The sequence below is a fragment of the Anabrus simplex genome, chromosome 7 (assembly GCF_040414725.1).
Source record: "Anabrus simplex isolate iqAnaSimp1 chromosome 7, ASM4041472v1, whole genome shotgun sequence".
NCBI lineage: Eukaryota > Metazoa > Arthropoda > Insecta > Orthoptera > Tettigoniidae > Anabrus > Anabrus simplex.
In genome coordinates, this window is record NC_090271.1 from 59206975 (window position 1) to 59230400 (window position 23426).

The 23426-nt window shown below is 43.5% G+C and overlaps 1 protein-coding gene across 1 annotated transcript in view; it reads left to right on the forward strand.

Annotated features, from left to right (window-relative positions):
• Window positions 1-23426, forward strand: part of LOC136877238 (ABC transporter G family member 23) — a 333038-nt gene that overhangs the window by 132810 nt on the left and 176802 nt on the right. Inside the window, exon 2 of the mRNA XM_067151098.2 lies at window positions 8689-8805. Within this exon, the coding sequence (XP_067007199.2) occupies window positions 8696-8805 (110 nt within the window). The 5' untranslated portion in view covers window positions 8689-8695. The remainder of the gene's footprint in view (window positions 1-8688; window positions 8806-23426) is intronic.

The following is a 23426-nucleotide window of genomic DNA, read 5'->3' on the forward strand; positions in this document are numbered from 1 at the left end:
CACTCGGCTAGAAATAGCCACACGAAATTATTAATGAGTCAATCTTATTAATGAGTCAGTCTTCGGTTAGAGTCTCTCTATGTAGCCATATGGATCGTTACTTGGAAAATTAGTCCTGTCTGGTGGCAGGAGGGTACTCGGAATGAGGAGATAAAGGCAAAGTTAGGAATGAACTCAAGGGATGAAGCTGTACGCATGAATTGCCTTCGGTGGTGAGGTCATGTGAGGCGAATGGAGGAGGATAGGTTGCCTAGGAGAATAATGGACTCTGTTAAGGAGGGTAAGAGAAGTAGGTAGAGAACTAGACGACGATGGTTAGACTCAGTATCTAACGATTTAAAGATAAGAGGTATAGAACTAAATGAGGCCATAGCACTAGTTGTAAATACAGGACTGTGTCGACATTTAGTCAATTGACAGAGGCTTGCAGACTGAACACTGAACAGCATAACGGTAAATAATGTTGATGGATGGATGATTTACGGTTTGTGTAATCCAATGCATCGGAGGGCGAGTGGTGGTGGAGGTGGTGGTTGTGGCAGTGATTATTGTTTTAAGAGGAAGTATAACTGAGTAACCATCCTTTATTATTACTAATCAGAAAGAAACTTCGAAAAATGAAGGTAGCGGCTAAAGAAAGACAAGACCACGATGGGCGTGAAAATGAAAGACTCCCTAGGCCTCCATACGTAATACCGTCGGGGTCGGAAAAGAAGGCAAGTCGATAAGGACAGATGAAAGTGAGGAGCCAGGCACAAGTAAGTGGAAGCAATGCCAGGCCTCAGCTAAGGGCCCCGTGATCGCCAACCCACGCTCCAAAGTTCAGAGCCCCTGGGGCCCCTTTTAGTCGCCTCTTACGACAGGCAGGGAATACCTTGGGTGTTTTTCAGCCGCCGCCCCCCCCCCCACAGGGGCTGATGATGAAAGTGTGGAGCCTGGCACAAGTAAGTGGAAGCAATACCAGGACTCAGTTGAGGGCCCCGTGGTCGCCAACCCATTTTCCAAAGTTCAGAGCCCCTGAGGCCCCTTTTAGTTGCCTCTTACGACAGGCAGGGGATACCGTGGGTGAGTTCATAGAGGGTCCAACAGGACCCGCGCCAAGAGGTACTTTTATAACCTCATGAAATGTTACACGCGCGTTAGTCCATTAGTTGAGCTCCTGCTAGCTTTAGCTGTCCTGCTAGCTTTAGCTGTAGTACACACGGTTTCGCAGCACTACTGTATTTGTTTTGGCTGATTTCCGACAGAAGAATAGTATTATGAAATTGTTGCAAACTTCAATCTGAGAATACTTGGGAGCAAGGAGACGAGTTGCTCGACTCAGCGGTGTGTTCCGAGCTGTCAGTAGTGGTGGTGGTGATTATTGTTTTAAGAGGAAGTACAACTGGGCAACCATCCTCTATATAACACGAATCAGAAGTTGAAGGGATCCGTCACTTCGAAAAATGAAGGTATCGGCCAAAGGAAGACAAGGGCCACGAAGGGCGTGAAAATGAAAGACTCCCTAGCCCTCGCAAACGTAATGGCGTCGGGGTCGGAAAAGAACAAGAGTTGACTAAGGGCAGTCGGTTAGGATAAATGAAAGTGAAGAGTCTGGCACAAGTAACTTAAGTGGAAGCAATGCCAGGACTCAGCTGAGGGCCCGTGGTCGCCAGCCCACGCTCCAAAGTTCAGAGCCCCTGGGACCCCATTTAGTCGCCTCTTACGACAGGTAGGGGTTACCGTGTATGTTATTCTACCGCCCCCACCCACAGGGGGTTTCCGAGCTACCAGTGGAGAAATGGTTTGTAATGACGTAAGTAGACGAATAAGCTTAAATGGAGTATTTCAGAGTAGCTCCAGAGACTACGTTTGGACTGAAGCCAGTTCCCTTCTCCGGTCGTGGTTGCTATGTAGTTGGGGAGGGGTAAGATGAATGTTGTAGGCAATACCTCTGTTCAGTTCCGAAGGAACGGGAAGTGTTATTTGGTCATCTTATAATGATTTTTTTTTATTATGTTAAGGAGTAAGAGCATGATAATGATATTGATGAAACAGAAGTGCGGAATCGAATTAAGGAGTATCTTATAAGATATAATTTTTTATATAACCTACTAATACAGCCATTCTGTGTTAGTGTCTGTGTCCGGGTCACTGACTGAATGGGCCGCGTAGTCCCCTTCGGCTCAGAGCGATCCGGGTTTGAATCCCGGCCGAGTTCGAGATTTTAACCTCAAATGGTTTATTTTCCCTGGCTCGAGGACTGTGTGAGGTGGTGGTGGTGGTGATTATTCCCCAACATCCCTGCAACTCACACAACACATACAACACTACAAAACGCTCAGTTCCCGTGCATGGCAGATGCCGCCCACCTTCGTTGAAGAGTCTGCCTTACAAGGGCTGCACCAAGCGAGTCGAACTTTTCCTCGGATACTCCCCGCACTAATAACCGTACAATAAATAAATAAATAAATAAATAAATAAATAAATAAATAAATAAATAAATAAATAAATAAATAAATAAATAAATAAATAAATAAATAAACAGTGTGCGTGTTTTTAAATGATTGTTAAAGTGTTATATGTGTTATAATTTTGGACAGACAGAAAATCTTTGAAGTTGCATTAACTAAGTCGACACTGGAAAGTACGAATTTCTCTTAACAAAATATAAAACTCAATTTCGCACAACTTTTATTACGTCCAGTTTTTATAGTTAAACTTCTTTTTAATCAATTTACCCTCCAGGGTTGCTTTTTCCCCTCGGACTTAGCGAGGGATCGTGGTGGTGATGGTGAGGTGGTCGTGATTATTGTTTTAAGAGGAAGTACAACTAGGCGACCCCTGGCACAATTTGAAGCAATACCAGGAATCACCTAAGTGCGCCGTGGTCGCCAACCCGCGCTCCAAGGTTCAGAGTCCCTGGGGCCCCATTTCGTTGCCTCTTACGACGGGCAGGGGATACCGTGGGTGTTATTCTACGACCCCCACCAGCACGGGGTTTGTAGTGGTGATGGTGGTGATTTTTGTTTTAAGGGGAAGAACGAGTAGGCAACCACCCTCCATATAACACTAATCTGAGAGAAAAAAATGGAAGGGGTCCGACACTTCGAAAAATGAAGGTATCGTCCAAAGAAAGATAAGGGCCACGATGGGTATGAAAATGAAAGACTCCCTAGGCCTCGAAAGCTCTATTACCGTTGGGGTCGGAAAAGAACGAGAGTGAGCAGCCTGGCTCAAGTAAATGGAAGCAGTGACAGGGCTCAGCTAAGAGCCACGAGCTTGTCAACCCACGCTACCAAGTTGAAAGCCCCTGAGGCCTCTTTCGGTCGCCTCTAACGACAGGCAGAGTATGCCGTGGTATTTTACTAATGCCAGCTCCCACTGGGGGTAAGCTGAAGGAAGATGACACAGATGACGTTAACCTTACAGTTAGAAGTCAGTGTGAATTGTATAATAACGGCTTGACAGGAAGAAAGCTGGGAAGGAAGTAAAAGTTTGTTGTTGTGCACACCGAACTGAGGATCGCATGACTTGAATATTGTGTAATATATGACAGCACTTTCTACTGCCTGTGTGATCTACATGAGAATGGTTACGTTTTTAATGTACAGGTTCGAAGGACTATTAACGGAAGGTTCAGTGCAGTTTCTTGCATTTGAGATGGAACTGGGGCATGGTGTCATGTAAATATGAACCTACTGGAACCTTGGCTGAATGGTCAGTGTATTGACCTTCAGTTCAGAGGGCCGTGGGGTCGATTTGCGGCTAGGCTGAAGATTTTAACCACGTTGCGTTAATTCCCACTGATCGAGAGCTGAGTGTTTGTCTCAAAACATACGCTCATTTACATAGAACACATCACACTACAGAGAATGCGGGTGGTAAATTTTATCCACGGTATCCCCTATCTCTCGTAAGAGGAGGTGGACAAGGTGGTTATTGTTTAAGAGGAAGTAAAACCAGGCAACAATCCTCTATATACCACTAATCAGAGAAAAAAATGTAAGGAATCGGACACTTCGAAAAATGAAGGTATCGGCCAAAAGAAGACAAGAGTCAAGAAGGGCGCGAAAATGAAAGACTCCCTAGGCCTCGAATGCTCGAATACCGTCGGAATTGGAAAAGAACAAGAGTGACCAAGGGAGGACGGATAGAAGAGATGAAAGTGAGGAGCCTGGCACAAGTAATAAGTTGGAAGCAATTTAGGACTCAGGTAAGGGCCTCGTGGTCGCCAAACCACTACACTAAGTTGAAAGTTCCTGGGCCCCCTTTTAGTAGCCTCTTACGACAGGCAGGGGATACCATGCGCGTTATTCTACGGTTCTCATCCACGGGGGAAGGACAAGTGTTCACGAAGGAAGGTCGGATAGGACAGATGAAGGTGAGGAACGTAGCACAAGTAAGTGAAAGTAATGCCAGGACGCAGCTAAGATGGTGGTGGTGAGTACTGTTGTAAGAGGTAGTACAACTAGACAACCAGTGCCTCGTGATCGACTAGCCATCTCAAATATAACACAAATACACAATATAATAAACCAGACAAGTGAAAGTATTTGATGTCAACACATTCACAATGGGCAAATACTGCAGGAGGAAATTACTACGGACGCATGAGGAAAACATCCGTGAATATCACGCTGGGGTTTCTGGGACCCTGGCCTTTATTCGTTTGTGTCGTCACTTTGCAACTGACACATTGGATGGACTCATTATAGTGCACAGAGAAATCCCAACATAATTTGGACGGATGAACCTATATTCCGTTGGTAAAATTAAGAGAAGTGTGAAATATAGCCTACTGTAATTCACATCGGGTTTCTCCCTGGTGTTCTAGGATATAACTATGGATACCAATAAATAAAGCAACAATTGAAACAGTAGCCGAATAATATCGTGTAGAAGCCACTGTGGATGACAGTGGATTACATTACGATAAACAAGCGATTGAACAATATTTTGAACTATACGTTGTGCGATGTAAGGAGGTCAACTGCGGTGTGTTGAACGTGTCGGAAACGCTAAAAGATTCATGCACAGGAAAAAGGTAAATACTACTCATTTTCATATTTCCTACAAGACTTCCTTTGGTCAACTCTTGTTCTCTTTGCCTTCTACGATGTTATATTTTCAGAGATCTGAGGATTTTTTTCAGTGAGGGGCTGCATAACAGAGGCGTTAAAGGTGTGCTTGGTTTATCCAGAAGGACATAGATTCGATTCCCCGTCAGGAAATCGAATAATTTAGAAATTATGTTTTCCGAGCGACCATAGCTGTGAGCTTACATTAGAGTGATACTGGGTTCGAACCCCGATGTTGGCAGCCCTGTGGATGGTTTTCCGCGGTTTCCAATTTTCACACCAGGCAAATGCTGAAGCTGTACCTTAATTAAGACCACGACCGCTTCCTTCCCACTCCTAGCCCTTTCCTGACGATCATCGTCGCCATAATTCATGTCTGTGTCGGTGCGAGGTAAAGCTAATTGTAAAAAAATAAATCATTTCAGTCGTGTGGTATAGTTCCTGGCGTGTAATCGCTACCGTGAGGTGGTTTGCGTGATTTACTGTAGCGGCCATTATAATAAATCAGGGAATGTTCGTAATTTCGACCCCCTTTATTTTCTCTGTTATTTATGAAGTTTAATGTTGTATCTGTTGCTAAAAAGTTCGAATGCCATAACAGAGCAACTGACTTCCAATCCAATCAATACCAAGGATGTAGAGCTGGAATGGGCCACATTTCGAACTATTATCAAAGATTCGGCAGAAAAACAATTGGCTACTAGAAAAGGCAGAGCACTGACTGGTTTGATGATAATGATGAAATGGAAACTTTCTGAAACTAATTAGTAAAAAAAAAGGGAAGCCTACTTATCCCTTACACAAAACCCTTCCTGTGTAGTGAACAAAGTACGGTTCCTAGAGCTTAAGACGAAATGTCAGGCTGATATAAGCATATAAGACAGATGAAAAACGAATGGTGGCAGCAGAAAGCCAAGGAACTCCAGATTTTGTCCGATACCAGAGACCTTCGGAATTTCTATGACAAACTAAAAGGACATTTTGGGCCCTCTCGCTCTTCATCAGGTGCGCTGAAAGCCGTTGACAGTAACACCATCCTTACAGACAGTCAAGACATATTAAGACGCTGGAAAGAACACTTAAGCCTACTTTTAAATCGAAGCTCAGCTGCTGCCGAAAATTCCCTCTAACATGTGCTACAAGATCCCCTGCAACTGTGGATGGCAGTCCAACCAACCTTCCATGAATTCACCAAAGCCCTCAAAAGCATGAAGCCAAGAACATCTCCGGGACCAGATAAGATCCCTCTGGAACTTATTCAAAGTGGAGGACTATCTTTGACGACCAGGATTTTCTCCCTAATTCTTGTAATTTGGGAAACACAGCATGTGCCTGCCGACATGAAAAATTCCACCATAATAACCATTTTTAAGAAAGGTGATCGAGGTATCTGTAGCAAATATCATGGCATTTCCATACTATCCATAGCAAGTAAAGTTTTGGCAAGGATTTTGTTGAACCGTCTTCAGACTGTCTCTGAAATGGTACTGTGGGTTTCGTATACCACTGACATCATCTTTTGTGCTAGACAAATCAAGAGAAATGCAGAGAACAACAAATCCTGCTTCTTTTGGTATTTTACGATCTGGAAAAAGCCTTTGATTCTGTTCCTAGAGAATCTATGTGGATGGTACTACGGTGCTTTGGTTGTCCTGGCCGTTTTGTAGGTTTAATCCTGGCTCTTCATGATGGAATGGTTGGACGAGTTCTTCACCTGAATGAGCTATCAGAAGAATTCCCTATCACAAATGGGATTAAGCAAGGCTGCGCTCTTGCCCCCACCCTTTTCGCCCTGTACTTGGCAACCATGCTTCACGAGACTTCTACTATAGGCCATGTACAGTAGGTGGGGAAATTAAATTTCGGTATGATGGCAGACTGTTCACTAATCCAGACTCCGTTCTCAGAGACTGACTCATAATACTCGCATAATGGAGCCTCAATAGGCTATTGACAATGCAACACCTGAGGAGCTTCAAACATCCATCAACTGTTTTAAGGAAGCTTATGAACTATTTGGTCTGACCATCAACACTCATAAGACTAAAGTACTTGCACAGCCGCACCAGGTGGAACCGTCCCTGAACTGAATATCACCACCATAGCAGGAACACCTCTTGAACAGGTAGACCAGTTCACCTACCTTGGTAGTATTCTAACTAACACGCTGCAATTCAGAAAAGGATGTGGAAAATGGAATACGCTCTGCTCATGCAGTTTACGGCCGCCTCTCCCACCGAGTTTTCTTGAATAAGGATCTCAAAATATATATCAAACTAATGGTGTACCGAGATGTAATCATAACATCATTACTATATGAAAGTGAAACCTGTACATAGAGAAAATGGAACGCTTCCATCAGCAGAAACTTAGATCCATCATGAACATCAAATGGGATGACTACATAAGCAATGTGGCAGCTCTCGACAAGGCGCATATGAACAGCATTGAAGCCTTCATCATCACTCATCGGCTTAGATGGGTTGGTCACATCCAGCGTATGAATGATAGCAGACTGCATAAACAATTTCTCTACGGTGAGATTGGTCATAGCAGAGGGCCTCAAGGTTCTCCTTTCGTTATAAAGATCAGCTTAAAAAGACTATGAACAGCATCAACATAAATGCTAACACCTGAGCAACAACTGCACAAAACCGCGTTCTTTGGCACAAAACTACTACAGAAAGTGCCTCACTGTTTGAGCAGGCACGTCGCAGACAGGAAATTGAAACCCGCATCCTCCACCCACCTTTAGATGTGACCTATGTGGCCGCATGTTTCATTGGCTAGATCAGCCATCAGCGACATCTCCACAGAGCCAACAGACTTTAAGAAGAATTGCAGGAGAAAAACATATTCTCGGAAACGAGTAGCGGCCGACGACCAGGATGAAGTTTATTATTATTTTCAGATGGGAAAACACAAGTAGTGGGCTAAGGAGGCTATGAAAAAGACTGTTAAGGCAGTGAGGGACAAGAAAATGGGTTACAAACGTGCAAGTAAATCATTTAACATCCCACCAGCAACGCTGATTGACTATGTTCAAAGGAATACCAAGAAAACATTTTTCATAAATGGCCTTCAAGTAATTCAATGTAGGAAAAGTGCTTGGTAAGGTTAGAAAGGAAAAATATATTAAATTGTACTAAATTTGGTGGGGGACGAAATTACGAACACCTTTTGGTAGTTTAGTTTTTGTAGTGTTTATGTTATGTCAAATATCGACTACCTCACGTTATAACAGTTTCATTGAAACTTGCCCGTAAGTGGAGAATATGTTCAGTAATATATATTGAACCCATGGACCAATTTGTCACCTTGTCCATAACATTCCTGAATTTCTATAAATCCAAATCTGCTAAGGGGACGAAATATGGACCCCTACCTTACTTGAGCACCTTCAGATACCACCGGACTGAGCCAAAATCGAAGCTGCCAAGTTGGGCTCAGCAGTCCAGCGCTCTACCACCTGAGCTACTCAGCCCGGCACCTTCATTCTTTGAAGGGCTGAAGTTCTTCCTATCTTGATCAGAGTTACAAAAGGAACGACTATATCCTTGGACTTTCCCACAAAATGATAATTACCAAAGTATTTAAGTTAACCTTTAACTACTTCCTTCTTTTTCAGCTGTGCTATGACCGACTATGCAGTGTACATTCGGAATGGGTGCAAGTCATATGGCCGAGGCTCGAAGGCGGTCCCCATCCTCCAGAACTTGGACATGACCGTGCCAAAGGGTTCCATGTAAGTATCCTTAATCTTGTCCGAGTTCTATCACATTATTCTGCCAGGGAATGTGAGACATTACTGGAACAGGTGTCCTGGCGTCAATCTAACCATTATTACGATTGCAATCGGCCATGTCATGAACTGTTGCTTGCTCTGTCACCCAGGTCTGTCTTTAGGTATTGGTGTGAGGTCGCTTGTGATGTATTTATTTTTCAAATAATCTCTCATAGGTTCATGTGAATGAAAATGTTGTAAAGATCGATTTTATTGGGGTGTGGTCGCCGCTTCCCCGAGCGTTCGACTTGTATTCTATTCTTTTCCGCCTCGTCATACTCTCGGGCTACATTTCTGATGAAATAAGGAAATAAAAACCTGCTTCGACGTCTGGGCCTATAATCTGATGAAATAAGGAAATAGGAAGAAACACATAGACTTTCTAGCATAAAACACTGCAGCTCTTATATTTATTGAGTTCAGTCGGGTACACAGAAATTACGGAACAAAGAAATATGGAATCAAGTACAGCGCCGCTGTATGTCGTGTATCTAGCCAAACATGGCGGCAACTTCTGAATCTAAGTGAAAAGTTTTCTTCACCCCTTCTCGCTGACGAGGATTCAAAAGTTCAATAATCCGAGAAACCTAATTGTTCCAAAGTCCGATTGAATGGCTCCTGTTGTAATGGTTTAGTACATAAATCCGCCAATATCATATTAGAAATACAATATTGTATAGGCCTATTTAAATTTACTTCCCACACAGACCCCGTACTAGATGATGACAGACATCGATATGTTTCGTTCGAGCTCCAGAAATACCCAATTCAATCAGTGGAATGCAAACTCGGTTATCTTCGAACAAGTTGATTGGCTCAACAATCTGTATACTGAAGGTATTTGATTAACTGATTAACAATAACTACCGACTAACTAGAGACGCTGTAACATAGGTACTCTGTTTCTGTTGATGGCATTGCAAAAAAAAAAAAAGCTATTTGTTCGATGCATCGACCCATGTGCATTTTTGCCCCTACTGGCACCATATTGTATGGACCTGCATGTAATTGGAATGGCGGTAGTGTGGAATGTTGTTTGTGAGGAAAGGAAGATTAAGGACGTCACAAACATCCAGTCCCCAGGCCAGGGATATGAATCATTACAATTTAAAAAACCTGACCCGGCCGGGAATCGAACCCGGGGCCGCCGTGTGACAGGCGGACGCGTTGCCCCCTACACCGTGAGACCGGACGAAGTTTGCTTTACTAGACCGCGAAATTGTCCCATTTCCGATCAAGAATGCATACCCTCGTGCCAATTTTCGATTCATCTTGTCAGCATCCACATAACATTTTCAACTCTAAATTCCCGTGTGAAGATAAATGCAGTTTCTTATCGTTTATTGCAGCAAAGTAACGCATTACCCGCTTCACAGTATTCCAGTCATTTTGCTTTGGTCTTTCAACACTACGACTAAGGATGCCAACTGCCGTATTGATGTCAGGTCTTCATACTGTACCTAAATACATTAAATGTCCTATTACCGTATTCTAGATCTGAGCTATCGGTTGTTTCTGCATATAGTAAACTCCTTCCCGTTGGGTTAACTGCCTTTGCTTTCGATAATCCGTAGTCTTCGAGTAGTTTCGCAATTTTTGTCTTCTGGTTAAACAATAATAATCTGTCTGTTTTTCGTTCGGCCTTTCTTTGCTGAAGGTGTAGATTCATTAAAACTTATTGAGCCTTTTCATTCCGCACACGTGCAGATATTTCAAACCGTAAAGACTTTCTCGCAATTTTAATACTCTGTCTTCCTGGCCCAGTTCTTCAAAACCTTGCGGCTGCTCCACACACATTAATTCGTCGTTCAGGTATGTAGATATCCAGATGTGGAGTCACAACGAGCAAAACACTAATAGTCTCATGTTTAACAACTGATTCAAATATTTAATCGAAATCTCCAGATTTCTGGGAGAAACCTCAAACTATCAAACGGGCCTTATACGTGTGAACGTTTCCGTCGCTGTCTGGCTTTGCTTTGAAAATCTATTTGCACTAAAGTGCTTTCTTTGCGGATGGAAGATCTGTCAATTCCATACTTGACGTTGATTTAGAATTTGCAATTCCCCTTCAGCAGCAGTCGACCGTAACATTGCTCACGGAGTGTCATTTTCAGCTCTTCATCCTATGTCTTTGGTTCTCTCACGTAATGTGTTTGCACTTTTGCAGGTCAGTCTTGTTGGTGGTACTCCTGTAGTCCTTCGTTTTTACGTTTCTGTTGCGCTGTCAAATTCTTCTTTTGAGGCACCTTTAACTTTAACAAGAATCTTGTGCATTGTTATCAGGTGAACACATTTTTGTATAAATGCCGTTCGTCATTGCTTTGGTCCTCAAGATGGCATTGATTTCCCCTTCTGGCGTTGCACTGCTAACAAGATACGTGTGACTGATGTCTGCTTCGACTACTTTAACAGACTGGCGGATCCAAACCTTAGCTGTCTTTGGGCCCGAAATTATATATAATTTAAAGCAGTCATTATGCCCAATAAGAACGCAACAAGAACACCTTCTGAGGCTATGTCATCCCATCTCTTGCGCTTCTGTTTGGGAATCAAAGAATACATTTTCGATTCAAAAATTCGTAGATCACTTTCACTCCCGGGAATAACTCGACTGGAATTTTATTGGTACTCCGACTAGTTAACTGATTTTTGCAAAAATGCTGCTGTTAATACAGTAACACTTGTCCAATCCATCATCTAACAGCATACACTTCGCAGGTTCAGTGACCTGATTTTCATCTCTAATGACGCCGTTCTGCTGAGCAGTATAGGGGACAGTAAGCTGATACTGTATGCCCTCTTTCCGCAAAAAAAAAAAAAAAACTCTCGAGTTCTTGACAAACGTATTCCTTTCCATTTTCCGTGCGAATGAAATTGGTTTTGTCCTAAATCTCGTTGATATTTGTGCGATATATTTGCGTTTGACACCTATTACTTCACCGTTGGATTTAACTGATCTCGCTTCAGTAATTGGAGGTGGTGGTGATTATTGTTTTAAGAGGAAGTACAACTGGGCAATCACCCTCTGTTAACATTAAGCAAAGGGAAAATATGGAACGGATGCGATACTTCGAAAAATGAATGTACCGGTCAAAGACAGACAAGGGCCTCGAAGAACGTGAAAATGAAAGATTCCTCAGGCTTCGAAAACCTAATACCGTCGGGGTCGAAAAAGAACAAAAGTTGAACAAGAGATGGTCGTGGTGATTAATCTTTACAGAGGAAGAAAAACTAGTCAACCATCCTCTATATAACACTAATAAGAGGGGGAAAAAAAACGGAAGGGATCCGACACTTCGAAAAATGAAGGTATCCGCCAAATAAAGACAAGGATCATGAAGGGCGTGAAAACAAAAGACTCCCTAGGCCTAGGAAACCTAATACTGTCGAGGATGGTAAAGAACAAGACCAAAGGAGGTTGGACAGGATAGATGAAAATGAGGAGCACGGTACAAGTAAGTGAAAGCAATGCCAGGACTCAGCTAAGGGCCCCATGGTCGCTAACCCAGCTCTCAGGTTAAGAGCCATCTGGGCGTTATAGTTGCCTCTTAAGACAGGCAGGGGATACCGTGGATAGTATTCTCCCGTCCCCACCCACAGGGGTTTACTACAGTAAATCTCGAGTAGTCGTTGATTACGGTAGTGTCAGAAAATACATGTTGACACTAGGTGTTGCTGTTTGTATAGGTCCACAACAATCGAAATTAATAAGCGGTGATAGTGATTATAGTTTTAAGAGGAAGTACAACTGGGCAACCATCCTCTATATAACACTAATCAGAGAGAAAAGAATGGAAGTCCGACTCTTCGAAAAATAAAGGTCTCGGCCATATAAAGATAAGGGCCACGAAGAGCGTGAAAATGAAAGCTCAGTAGGCGTCGAATGCTCTAACACCGTTCGGATTGGGAAAGAAAAAAGAGTTGTCCAAGGGAGATCGGATAAAATAGATGAAAGTGAGGAGCCTGACACAATAAGTGTAAGTAATGCCAGGACTCAGCTAAGGGCCCCGTAGTCGCAACCCACGCTCCCAAGTTGAGACCCCCGGGGCCCCTTTTAGTTGCCTCTTACGACAGGCAGTGTTATCGTGGGTGTTATTCTACCGCACCCACCCGCAGGGGTAGGATGAATAATTCTCATCGATCCTGTTTGCTTTGGCATAGCATCTGAAAACTTTGAGTTAGTTTTCCTTTAATACAATTTTATAATAATGTTATTGACTTTTTACGTCCCACTAACTACCTTTGACTGTTTGCGGAGACGCCGAAGTGCTGCAATCTTGCCCCGCATGACTTTCTTTTACGTGCTAGTAAATCTACCAAGACGAGTCTGATGTATTTGAGCACCTTTAAATACCACCGGACTGATCCAGGATCAAAACTGGCAAGTTGGGGTTAGAAGGCCAGCTCCTCAACCGTCTGAGCCACTTAGCCCAGCTTTAATACAATTATTGCTTGTTACCTCGTTCGATCATGAAGATAATCCAATCCCTGTGGCCAATTTTTCATTAATAAATCACTTAACCGCAACTACGAGTAGATCCCTGTGTCCCTTTCGACGATGCCATAGATGTAGCCAACCTGCTTCTCTTGCCGTGTAGGCTACCTACCTAGGAGTCACAGTTTTAAGTCGGAATAAATCACCATCGTTTCATGCCTCTGCAATGATCTGCTGTCCTTTGTGGCTTCTATACGAATTCTTCTCAAAAATGACACCATGACCTTGTTCGCTTATACGTTTGGCAAACATCAAATTATCGTTCAGTTGTGAAATATACGAAACGTTTTGTAATCTTATCTCTTGGATTTTTCCTTCTGGTAGTTTAAAATACGGTGGTCGTTCTCCCACTCCAGCTGCCTGTACTGAAGAACCATCAGCAAGATAATTAGCAGACTTCTCATCACGCATACTTGAGCAAAATACTGGTTACTAACTTAGTCATATGACTTGTTGAATCGGGCTGCGGTTGACTGGAGTGCTATCTTCCAGTCGATATTTCCAGGTTTGCCTGCTTCGGCACATCTTAGATATTCGTCGAGCATTTTTCCTGCTGCGTATTCCACAGTTAAATCCGATTCGTCACGACTTTCGAGCGCCATATGCTTCTGAAAGGCTCACTAACAGCACCGCAACGATTTCGCCTTACCTGACGCGCGCAACAATCCGACCACTTCCATGATGGCATCAATATGCTTCTTCGTTGGGCCTCCACGATGGTGTTTTCCGTACATCTTACGACGTAAATACAACCTCTGCCAAACGTGGACCTCTCGTATTTCTTTGACACTATTTTACATGCATCGTACGCGTTTCCCAAACGAGTAAACTGAATAAGTTGGCTGTCCTCAACACCCAACGCAATGTACGCTTTCCCCTTGTTATTCTTCCTTTTCTAGTCATCATTTGCGTATTCGGGTTTTGGCTCTTTGACAACTGTCCATAAATCGTCACGCACAAAATATAGCTCGCATCGCTCTCATCTTGTTTCCCAGAACACGTTATCTCCATTATTCAGTGATTTATTATTTATTTATCGTATGATGTGCACAGATAGATTATATAAATAAGTATACAATATATACAAGCAGAAGCCTATAGTTCCAAATCAAGTCCATTGATCCATTTTAAGGCCTCCTCAGCTGCATTATGAATGTCCTCCAAAGAACCTTGAAATGCTCTCTGTGGACACTCGGCAATTACGTGGTGGATGGTCTGTGAGGTAGCTCCACAATCACACCCAGAAGACTTCTGCCAGCCCCATTTATAAAGAGTATAGCCGCATCTTCCTTGATTGACTCTTATCCTGTTTAGAGTCCTCCATTGACGTCTGGGTAGATGGAATCCGGGAGGATGAACATGAGGTAGAGTCACAAGATGTTGATTGGGAACAGAAGACTGCTGCCAATGGTGTAACCAGGCGTTCGTGATGGAGAACCCAGATTCTTCCAGTGTAAGTGCAGTGCGCCAGGGTGGAGATCTAGACTTAAGTCGTGGAGGGGCAGGTTGAGTAATATCCTGGTGAACGGGGAGGTTGGGGTCCAGGCTGGTCTTCTTCCACAGTTTTAGAAGAGCTTCAGACCTTCTTAAGCAAGGCGGTGGAATATTACTGAGTGTAGGCAGCCAGGCCACGTTTGTAGAGCGAATACAACCAGTTATGATGCGCATTGCTTGATTTAGTTGAGCATCAATCTTCGCAGTATGAGCACTGTTCAGCCAAGTTGAAGCGCAGTATTCGGCAACTGAATAGCAAAGAGCTAGAGCAGTAGATCTCAACACTTGGCTGTTTGCACCCCAGGATGTGCCGGCTAATTTTTGAAGAATATTATTCCGACTTTTGATCTTGGCGGCTGTGTTGTTAATATGATGTTTATATGTTAGGGATCTGTCTAATGTGACACCTAAGTATTTTGGGAAGGGACAGTGTTGTAAGGATTGATTTCTGAATGTTATTGTAGGCTTGTAGTTGGCAAATTTATTACTGAGATGAAACACAGATGCGACAGTCTTTTGGAGATTTGGACGGAGGCACCACTTTTCGAAGTATGTATCTAGTTTTTTTAGATCTGCTGTGATGAAGTATTCAATCTCATTGCCTTTCGTCATGGTGGACAATCACGGTAGGTTTTTGTAAAGAATTCGTAATCTACTCGCGCAGTTCACGATTCTAGGCCCGTAACCTGATGAAATACAACCATACCACTTACTGATACGCCAGAAAAACGAAGCCGTGAACTGTGGCAACAGTAAGTACGTAATCCATCCCTGAGTTTAAAGGAAGAACCTTCTGCAGGTTTCCGCCTTCCGTATCCCGTCTGGAAGACTCTCAGTCGACTGCAAACAGGTGTTTCAAAGTGCAAGTCTCACCTAGTTAAGTGTCCGACTCGTTGGCTGAACGGTCAGCGTACTGGCCTTCGATTCAGAGGGTCCCGGGTTCGATTCCCGGCCGGGTCGGGGATTTTAACCTCCATTGGTTCATTCCTATGGCCCGGAGGCTGGGTGTTTGTGCTGTCCCCAACATCCCTGCAACTCACACACCACATATAACACTATCCTCAACCACAATAACACGCAGTTACCTACACATGGCAGATGCCGCCCACCCTCGTCGGAGGGTCTGCCTCACAAGGGCTGCACTCGGCTAGAAATAGCCACACGAAATTATTTACCTAGTTAAGTGGGGCTATGTACAAGGAGACATGACCTGTCTTCTGGTTTGTCAGCATTTACTATCACGGTGCACAAAAGAAGATGTTTTGCAGGCCAGTGGAAAAGCTGTCCTTGTAGCGGAATATTGGAAAAACATTATTTAGCAGTGTATCTGGACGCGGAAAATAAAATAATAATACCTGATGAAATAAGGACATAATAAAAAACCTCATCGACTTCTAGCATAAAACAATGTAGCTCTTATTTTTATTGAATTCAGTCGCGTACAAAGAAATATGAAGTCAAACCCGGCGCCACTGTATGACGTATATGTACTGTAGCCAAAAATGGCGGCTACTTTTGAATCTACATAAAGCGTTCTTTTTTAATTTCAGATAGTCCTCTCACTCTCACGCACAACTTTTCTTACTGTCCATGGACTTGCTTCATTTAGAAGAGATATCAAACCCTTCTTCCTCTTATCTTCTATACAATATTCTAGTACGTAATTAAATTATGTTCCTACCGAGCTCGATAGCTGCAGTCGCTTAAGTGCGGCCAGTATCCAGTAATCGGGAGATAGTGGGTTCGCGCCCCACTGTTGGCAGCCCTGAAGATGGTTTTCCGTGGTTTCCCATTTTCACAACAGGCAAATGCCGGGACTGTGCCTTAATTAAGGCCACGGCCGCTTCCTTCCACTTCCTAGGCCTTTCCTATATGTTCCTGCTTTGAGAATGTTTAACGTGCCTCGATATGTTTCTCCAAGATGTTCACTAGACAGTGAATTACAAAACTACCCCTACTGACAGCGTTAGGTACAGACGTGCACATTAATGGTGTCCCGTCATAAACAATCAACACTGCCCCACTCCAGTACTGAAAAGAAGGGGAGAGAGTGAAGGGGTAGTGTTGAAGGCCAATACAGTACAAAACATAGGGGAAGGGAGTGAAGGGGTAGTGTCGAAGGCACAATGACTCACCTTCTCGCTTAACGCATTGCTGCATGGACTGCATGCAGACAGCCCGCTACAAACTTCGTTATGATCGAAATGGGCACAGTGGCGGATGTATTGAAGTACAGCATTAGGTTACCTACTCGTCCGGCCCCGCGGTGTACGGGGCAACGCGTCCGGCCGCCCCGGGTTCGATTCCCGGCCGGGTCAGGGGGTTGTAATTGTAAATAATAATAATATCCCTGACCTGGGGACTGCGTGTTTGTGTCGTCCTTAACGTCTCTCACATTCAACACTCAACACTTCCGCAATTCCAATTACATGCAGGTTCATATATTGTGCAAGTAGGAGCAGAAGAACTCTATAGGTCGACGCCCCGAACAAATAGCATTTTAACATAAAAAAATTAATTTTTTTTTTGCTATGGGCTTTACGTCGCACCGACACAGATAGGTCTTATGGCGACGATGGGATAGGAAAGGCCTAGGAGTTGGAAGGAAGCGGCCGTGGCCTTAATTAAGGTACAGCCCCAGCATTTGCCTGGTGTGAAAATGGGAAACCACGGAAAACCATTTTCAGGGCTGCCGATAGTGGGATTCGAACCTACTATCTCCCGGATGCAAGCTCACAGCCGCGCGCCTCTACGCGCACGGCCAACTCGCCCGGTAAAAATTAAAAAGTAACCTACTCTGATAATTACAGTATTAAGAGGTAAAGGAGATTTTTAACCGAAAAAAGTATTTTATACTAGTTAGGAATATTTTGTAGCTGCGTTATATCGGGTCTACCAATCCTTCTTCACCTCGTTCTTGCCATATTTCTATCAATCTCCAAACTGTCTTAAGACTGCATGGTATTGCTTGTGCTATTGCTTGGGGGACCATGTGAGCCTCCCACATGCCAATAATACGTCCTCGATTCACCTGTGATAGGATAGGAGCCATCTTATTGCACAATGTTACAGTATAACGCCGGAATACACACACTGTGTATTCAGCACTACCTGTTCACTCCCTTCCCCTCCTTTTCAGTACTGGAGTGGGGCAGTGTTGATTGTTTATGTCAGGACACCATTTATGTACGTGCGTGTACACTGAGTCGTGTCCGGAGGTACTCTAGATCGTGCACATCAATATGAAGATGAAACATGTTTATCTGTAATACTTTAAGTTAACAAAATGCACGCGCTAGCAGTGTGATTTGTTGTTGTTGTTGTTGTGCAAGACAGCACCAGAGACCTAAATATAGCTTATAAAATATACACGGTGCAGATGTAGTTCCTCTCATGTATATCTTGCAAATGAGTCAACACATACCGCCACCACGTTGTCTTAGCAGTGCTATCGCGCAGCGTTGAACCCCCTCCTAGCGAGAACAGAATGTTTCTGCAGGTTTCCACTGACAAACAAAGCATTATCAAAATGACAAGTGACTGAACAGAATAACTTCGTGAACTTAGTCCTTTCAATTTAAAACATACAATTTTTTCGTCAAAATGACCAAAATTGAAACAACTTTAGGGTGACACAAACTAATAGGCACCGGGCGAGTTGGCCGTGCGGTTAGGAGCGCGCAGCAGTGAACTTCCATCCGGGAGATAGTGGGTTCGAACCCCACTGTCAGCAGTCCTGAAGATGGTTTTCCATTGTTTCCCATTTTCACGCCAGACAAATGCTGGGGCTATACCTTAATTAAGGCCACGGTCGATTCCTTCCCACTTCTAGGCCTTTCCTATCCCATCGTCGTCATAAGACCTATCTGTGTCGGTGCGGCGTAAAGCAATTAGCAAAAAAAAATAATAGCCATACGTTTCTTTTATACACATTTGACTCAGGAGTTTCCAAACATACTTTATATCGGTATTGTAAACAGTCTATTCGATAGTTTATTGTATACATCATAGGCGCTCCTCTCCAAATCCCCCGCTTTTGATCACCACGTCAGGAGCTACGGGTGGTTACGAAATTCCAGTACGCTACTCACAATGCCATGGGATCATCATCGTTCTAACAAGGGAACTACAAATGGGCTCATATCGAAACACACCTTGAAATGTTGCACTTACAAAAAAAAAAAAATCAAGCTGTGAATTTTAACTGGAAGGTTCCGAAGTCGAACGTTGAAAATTTCGCATTTCTGGATGTAGACACTCTACACGCACAACTACTACTCTACACCACGAACTTCGAGACGCGGTATTCCCTGCCCGTCGTAAGAGGCGACTAAAAGGGGCTCCAGAGGCTCCCAACTTGGGAGCGTGGGTTGACGACCACGGTGCCGTTAGCTGAATCCTTGCATTATTTCCACTTACTTGTGCCAGGCTCTTCACTTTCACCTATCCTATTCAACCTTTCTTGGTCAACCCTTGCTCTTTTCCGACGCCGACGGTATTAGAGCACTCGAGGCCTAGAGAGTCTTTCATTTTCATGGCCTTTGTGGTCCTTGTCTTCCTTTGGCCGATACCTTCATTTTTCGAAATGTCGGATCCCTTTCATGTTTTTCTCTCTGATTAGTGTTATATAGAGGATAGTTGCCTAGTTGTACTTCCTATTAAAATAATAACCACCACCACCTCAAGAAGACCCCTCAGGACTCCTCCACTTCGACGACATCACAGGATGGCTCGCGTTCGATGGGCTAGAGCACATCAGACTTGGACATGAGATCATTGGTCCTGAACGTTGTTCACGAATGAAGTGCGACTCGGTTTACACCATGATGACAAAACTCTGCGCATACGGAGGGCAAGAGGGGAATGTTACAATGAATCATTCTCAGTACAACGTTACCGACAGCTTGCATGTTCAACACTATTCTGAGAAGGTATCATTTTCGGCCACCGTACGTCACTGTTTCACATTCAAGGGAACATGGCGACACAATATTCTCCAACCACAGTAAATGTTTTTGCAGAGACTGTTGGAGACGGGTTTACTCTACAGGACGATAATTTAATTTCGTGTGGGACCGAGAGAGTTGGCCGTGCGGTTAGTGGCGCGCAGTATCAGCTTGCATTCGGACGATAGTGGGTTCGAATCCCACTATCGGTAGCCCTGAAGATGGTTTCCCGTAGTTTCCCATTTTCACACCAGGCAAATGCTAGCTCTATACTTTAATTAAAGCTACGGCCGGTACCTTCACACTCCTAGCCCTTTTCTATCCCATCGTCGCCATAATACCTATCTGTGCCGGTGCGACGTAAAGCAAATAGGAAAAAAAAAACCGAAAAGAGTAATTGTCGTGTGATTATTTCTAGCCTAGTGTAGTCGTTGTAAATCAGACCCTCCGACGAGGGTGGATGTCATGTGTAGTAAACTGCGTGTTGTTGTAATGGAAGACAGTGTTGTGTGAATTGCAAGAATATTAGGGTCAGTACAAACACCATTCCCCGAGCCAAGGGATTTAACCATGTAAGGTTAAAATCTCCGACCCGGCCGAAAATCGAACCTGGTGCCTTCTGAACCTAAGAGTACTACGCTGACCATTCAGCCAAGGGGCCGGACTACAGGACAACCCTCGTCCACATTGTGAAGCAACTGTGAGTGGATACCTGGAGCATCACCTTCTGATATGCACTACACTCCTTTTCACTCTCCGCGCTTCCTGTGCCTTCGAACGAACACGTGATGGTTATCGTATTTCCCGTAGGAGCGCTAGCAAGTTGTCATCTCTCTGCTTGTATAGGATCCAGGGAACCTACTGCTTAACGCTGAGACCGTGGTTCTAAGTTGAAATTAGCTCGTGTTTTATACTGCAGTGCTAATTATCTTCTGTGTGGTAGGTACGAGAATTCAGCATAATTTCGGAAATAGTGAAAGGTACCGGTACGCATAGTAGTTTCTATATATGTAAATTAAAAAAAATAAACAGGCCACATTGTAGAATATTTTGTATTCAGTTAATACAGTGTACAGTCCACTTATAAACTGAAAGCTGTCAATCACCTAATTAAAGCATATATGTTCACTTGTAGGTTCTGGTACCGGTATGTTATTTACACAATGATTAATTGCTGTGTGCCATATTGCAAAAGCCAGAGTGGGAAAAGTAAAGGCATTTCTTTCACGAATTCCAATGTGATGCAGACCTAAAACATAAATGGCTGAAAAACGTGTCACAAGACAGTTTTGTACCAAAGTTTGAATTCAGAATATCATTTGTGTGCAGTCTGCATTTTGCTGATGCAGATTACCGACCCGGACTTAAAACAAGGAAATTGAAAGAAAACGTTGTTCCTTCCGCATTTAAGGATTATCCTGAGCATAAGGTGCCAAAAATCAAAATCGGCACTAGAAAGGCGACCAGTAAAGAAACGCGAACTAGGAAAAACACTGAATAGAAGAGGAAGAGACAAAAATTTCGATGATGAATAAAGTGTTTACTATAACAATGCTTATGCCGGTCAGCTGGTAGAGAGTGCCAGTAAGTCTGTTGGAATACAGACAACCAATACGTGCTCTGCAGTCGACAAAGACAAAACCGCTTGAGACTGAAATTGAGGCGCGCCAATCAGAAAATAAAGCTGTACGCTGATTTGGAAAAAGAGAAAGCGAAGATGGATGAGTGCAGCAATCATTATCATACTAATTTAAAAACAATAATGGGCACTAGTGAGTGCAATCCTGAAAACTTGAAGACCTCATTCACACCAAACCAAATTTTAAATTACATCAAGCTATCAAGCCTTTGGACAGAAAAATGCATACAACTGCATCATCTGGCAATATTTCTCCGAAGGGTTATGCTTACGCACGAAATAATTTATCAAGTTGCCTTCTATGAGCACATTGGGTCGTTACCTAAAAAACACATCGTGCCAAACGGGAGTGACAGCTCTCATCAAAGAAAGACTTCGAAAAAATGAATGAGGCCGAAAACATGTGCTTCTTCATTATTGATGAAATGGCATTAAAGCAGCAATTGTTATACGACAAAGTCATAACGGTACATCAAAACATGTCGAGGCTAGTCGAAATGCAAACAGTTCTGGCGGTATGTCCATTTCAGTAGAGAGTAATGGGAAAGAGCCAGCCAGTTATTGCGAATAGTTTATTAGGCTTTCTTACATGTGGCATATCAACCTCTTACAAACTTCTCGTTGCCTATTTCTTTTCGAAGAGGCTGTCTGGTGTTGAAGTTTCTGTCTGATGTCAGTGCTTGTGACACAGTCATCAGGCAGGTTGAAACTATTGGTTTAGTCATTCTAAGATTGGTTTCAGAAACCACAAGACGTGAAAATGATGAGACGACTATCCAATGGAAAAGTACTGCAGTCAAAGATTCCTCACACTACCAATCAAGACCGACCTCTATTCCTAGCCTTCGACCTGCCACATTCCTAGAATCGTCAGGACGTCACTTTTAGTAAAGACCATGCACGACAGGAAAGAAAAAATTAGTGCCTGCCAGCGCGCCGACCGACCGACATCCTAGTAGCGCTGAAAGGTGGTTGGTGGAGAAATTATGCACTAGTTCAATGTTCGCGCTCTCAGCCGGAGTGGAAAGGCAGGTAGTGCATAGCAGAAAGTGATGCCTGGAGGATCACTGGATCCGCAGTATGGAGTGGCCAGCGTCTTCCTCCGACATGAACTGTATAGAGCATGCCTGGACCTTTCTTAAAATAGCATTTTAACCGTCAACATCCACCAATAACGATTCAGGCCCTAAAAGATGCTGCCATCGAGGAGTAGAACCGGTTGCCTCAAGAAATACTCAATGTTTTAGTACAGACCATGCCCATTGCATTCAAGAGTACCGGGTGAGTTGGTCGTGCCGTTAGGGGCGCGCAGCTGTGAGCTTGCATTCGGGAGATAGTGGGTTCGAACCCCCAATCTCGGCAGCCCTGAATATGGTTTTCCGTGGTTTACCATTTTCACACCAGGCAAGTGCTGGGGCTGTGCCTTAATTAAGGACACAGCTGCTTCCTTCCCACCCCTAGACCTTTCCTATCCCATCGTCGCCATAAGACTTAACTGTGTCGGTGCGACGTAAAGCAAACTGTAAACAAAACAACGAGCATTCAATAATACCTCGGGGTTCGTGCAGGATTACACTGAAAACTGTTTTTAATTTGTGACATTCTAACTGAGGAAATCCCTTGATTTGCTTGGTTTAATTACACATTGAGTGATTTTATTTTCATACTGAGACCAAAGTTATCAAGAAGTGTACGTTTTCGTTTCATGTACGATTCTGAGTTTGACATTATATGATATCTGTTCCACCTCAACACAGCAGAAACTGTACATGTTGACTTCTTTTTTTTTTTTTTTTTGATGAGTGTTGTTAGCCCGGACTAGTGCGATACGTCAACCACTGAGTTGGGTGAAAAAACCAATAGAAAATACTTTTAAGTGGGCCGTTAACTCTATCAAGAGTATGAAAATGAAAAAATGAAAACCTACAACATGTTTTCCAGATCAAGAGTATGACATATAGTTTAATGTGAACTATGTCCGGTTGGTTTCCGCAAAATAAAGTTA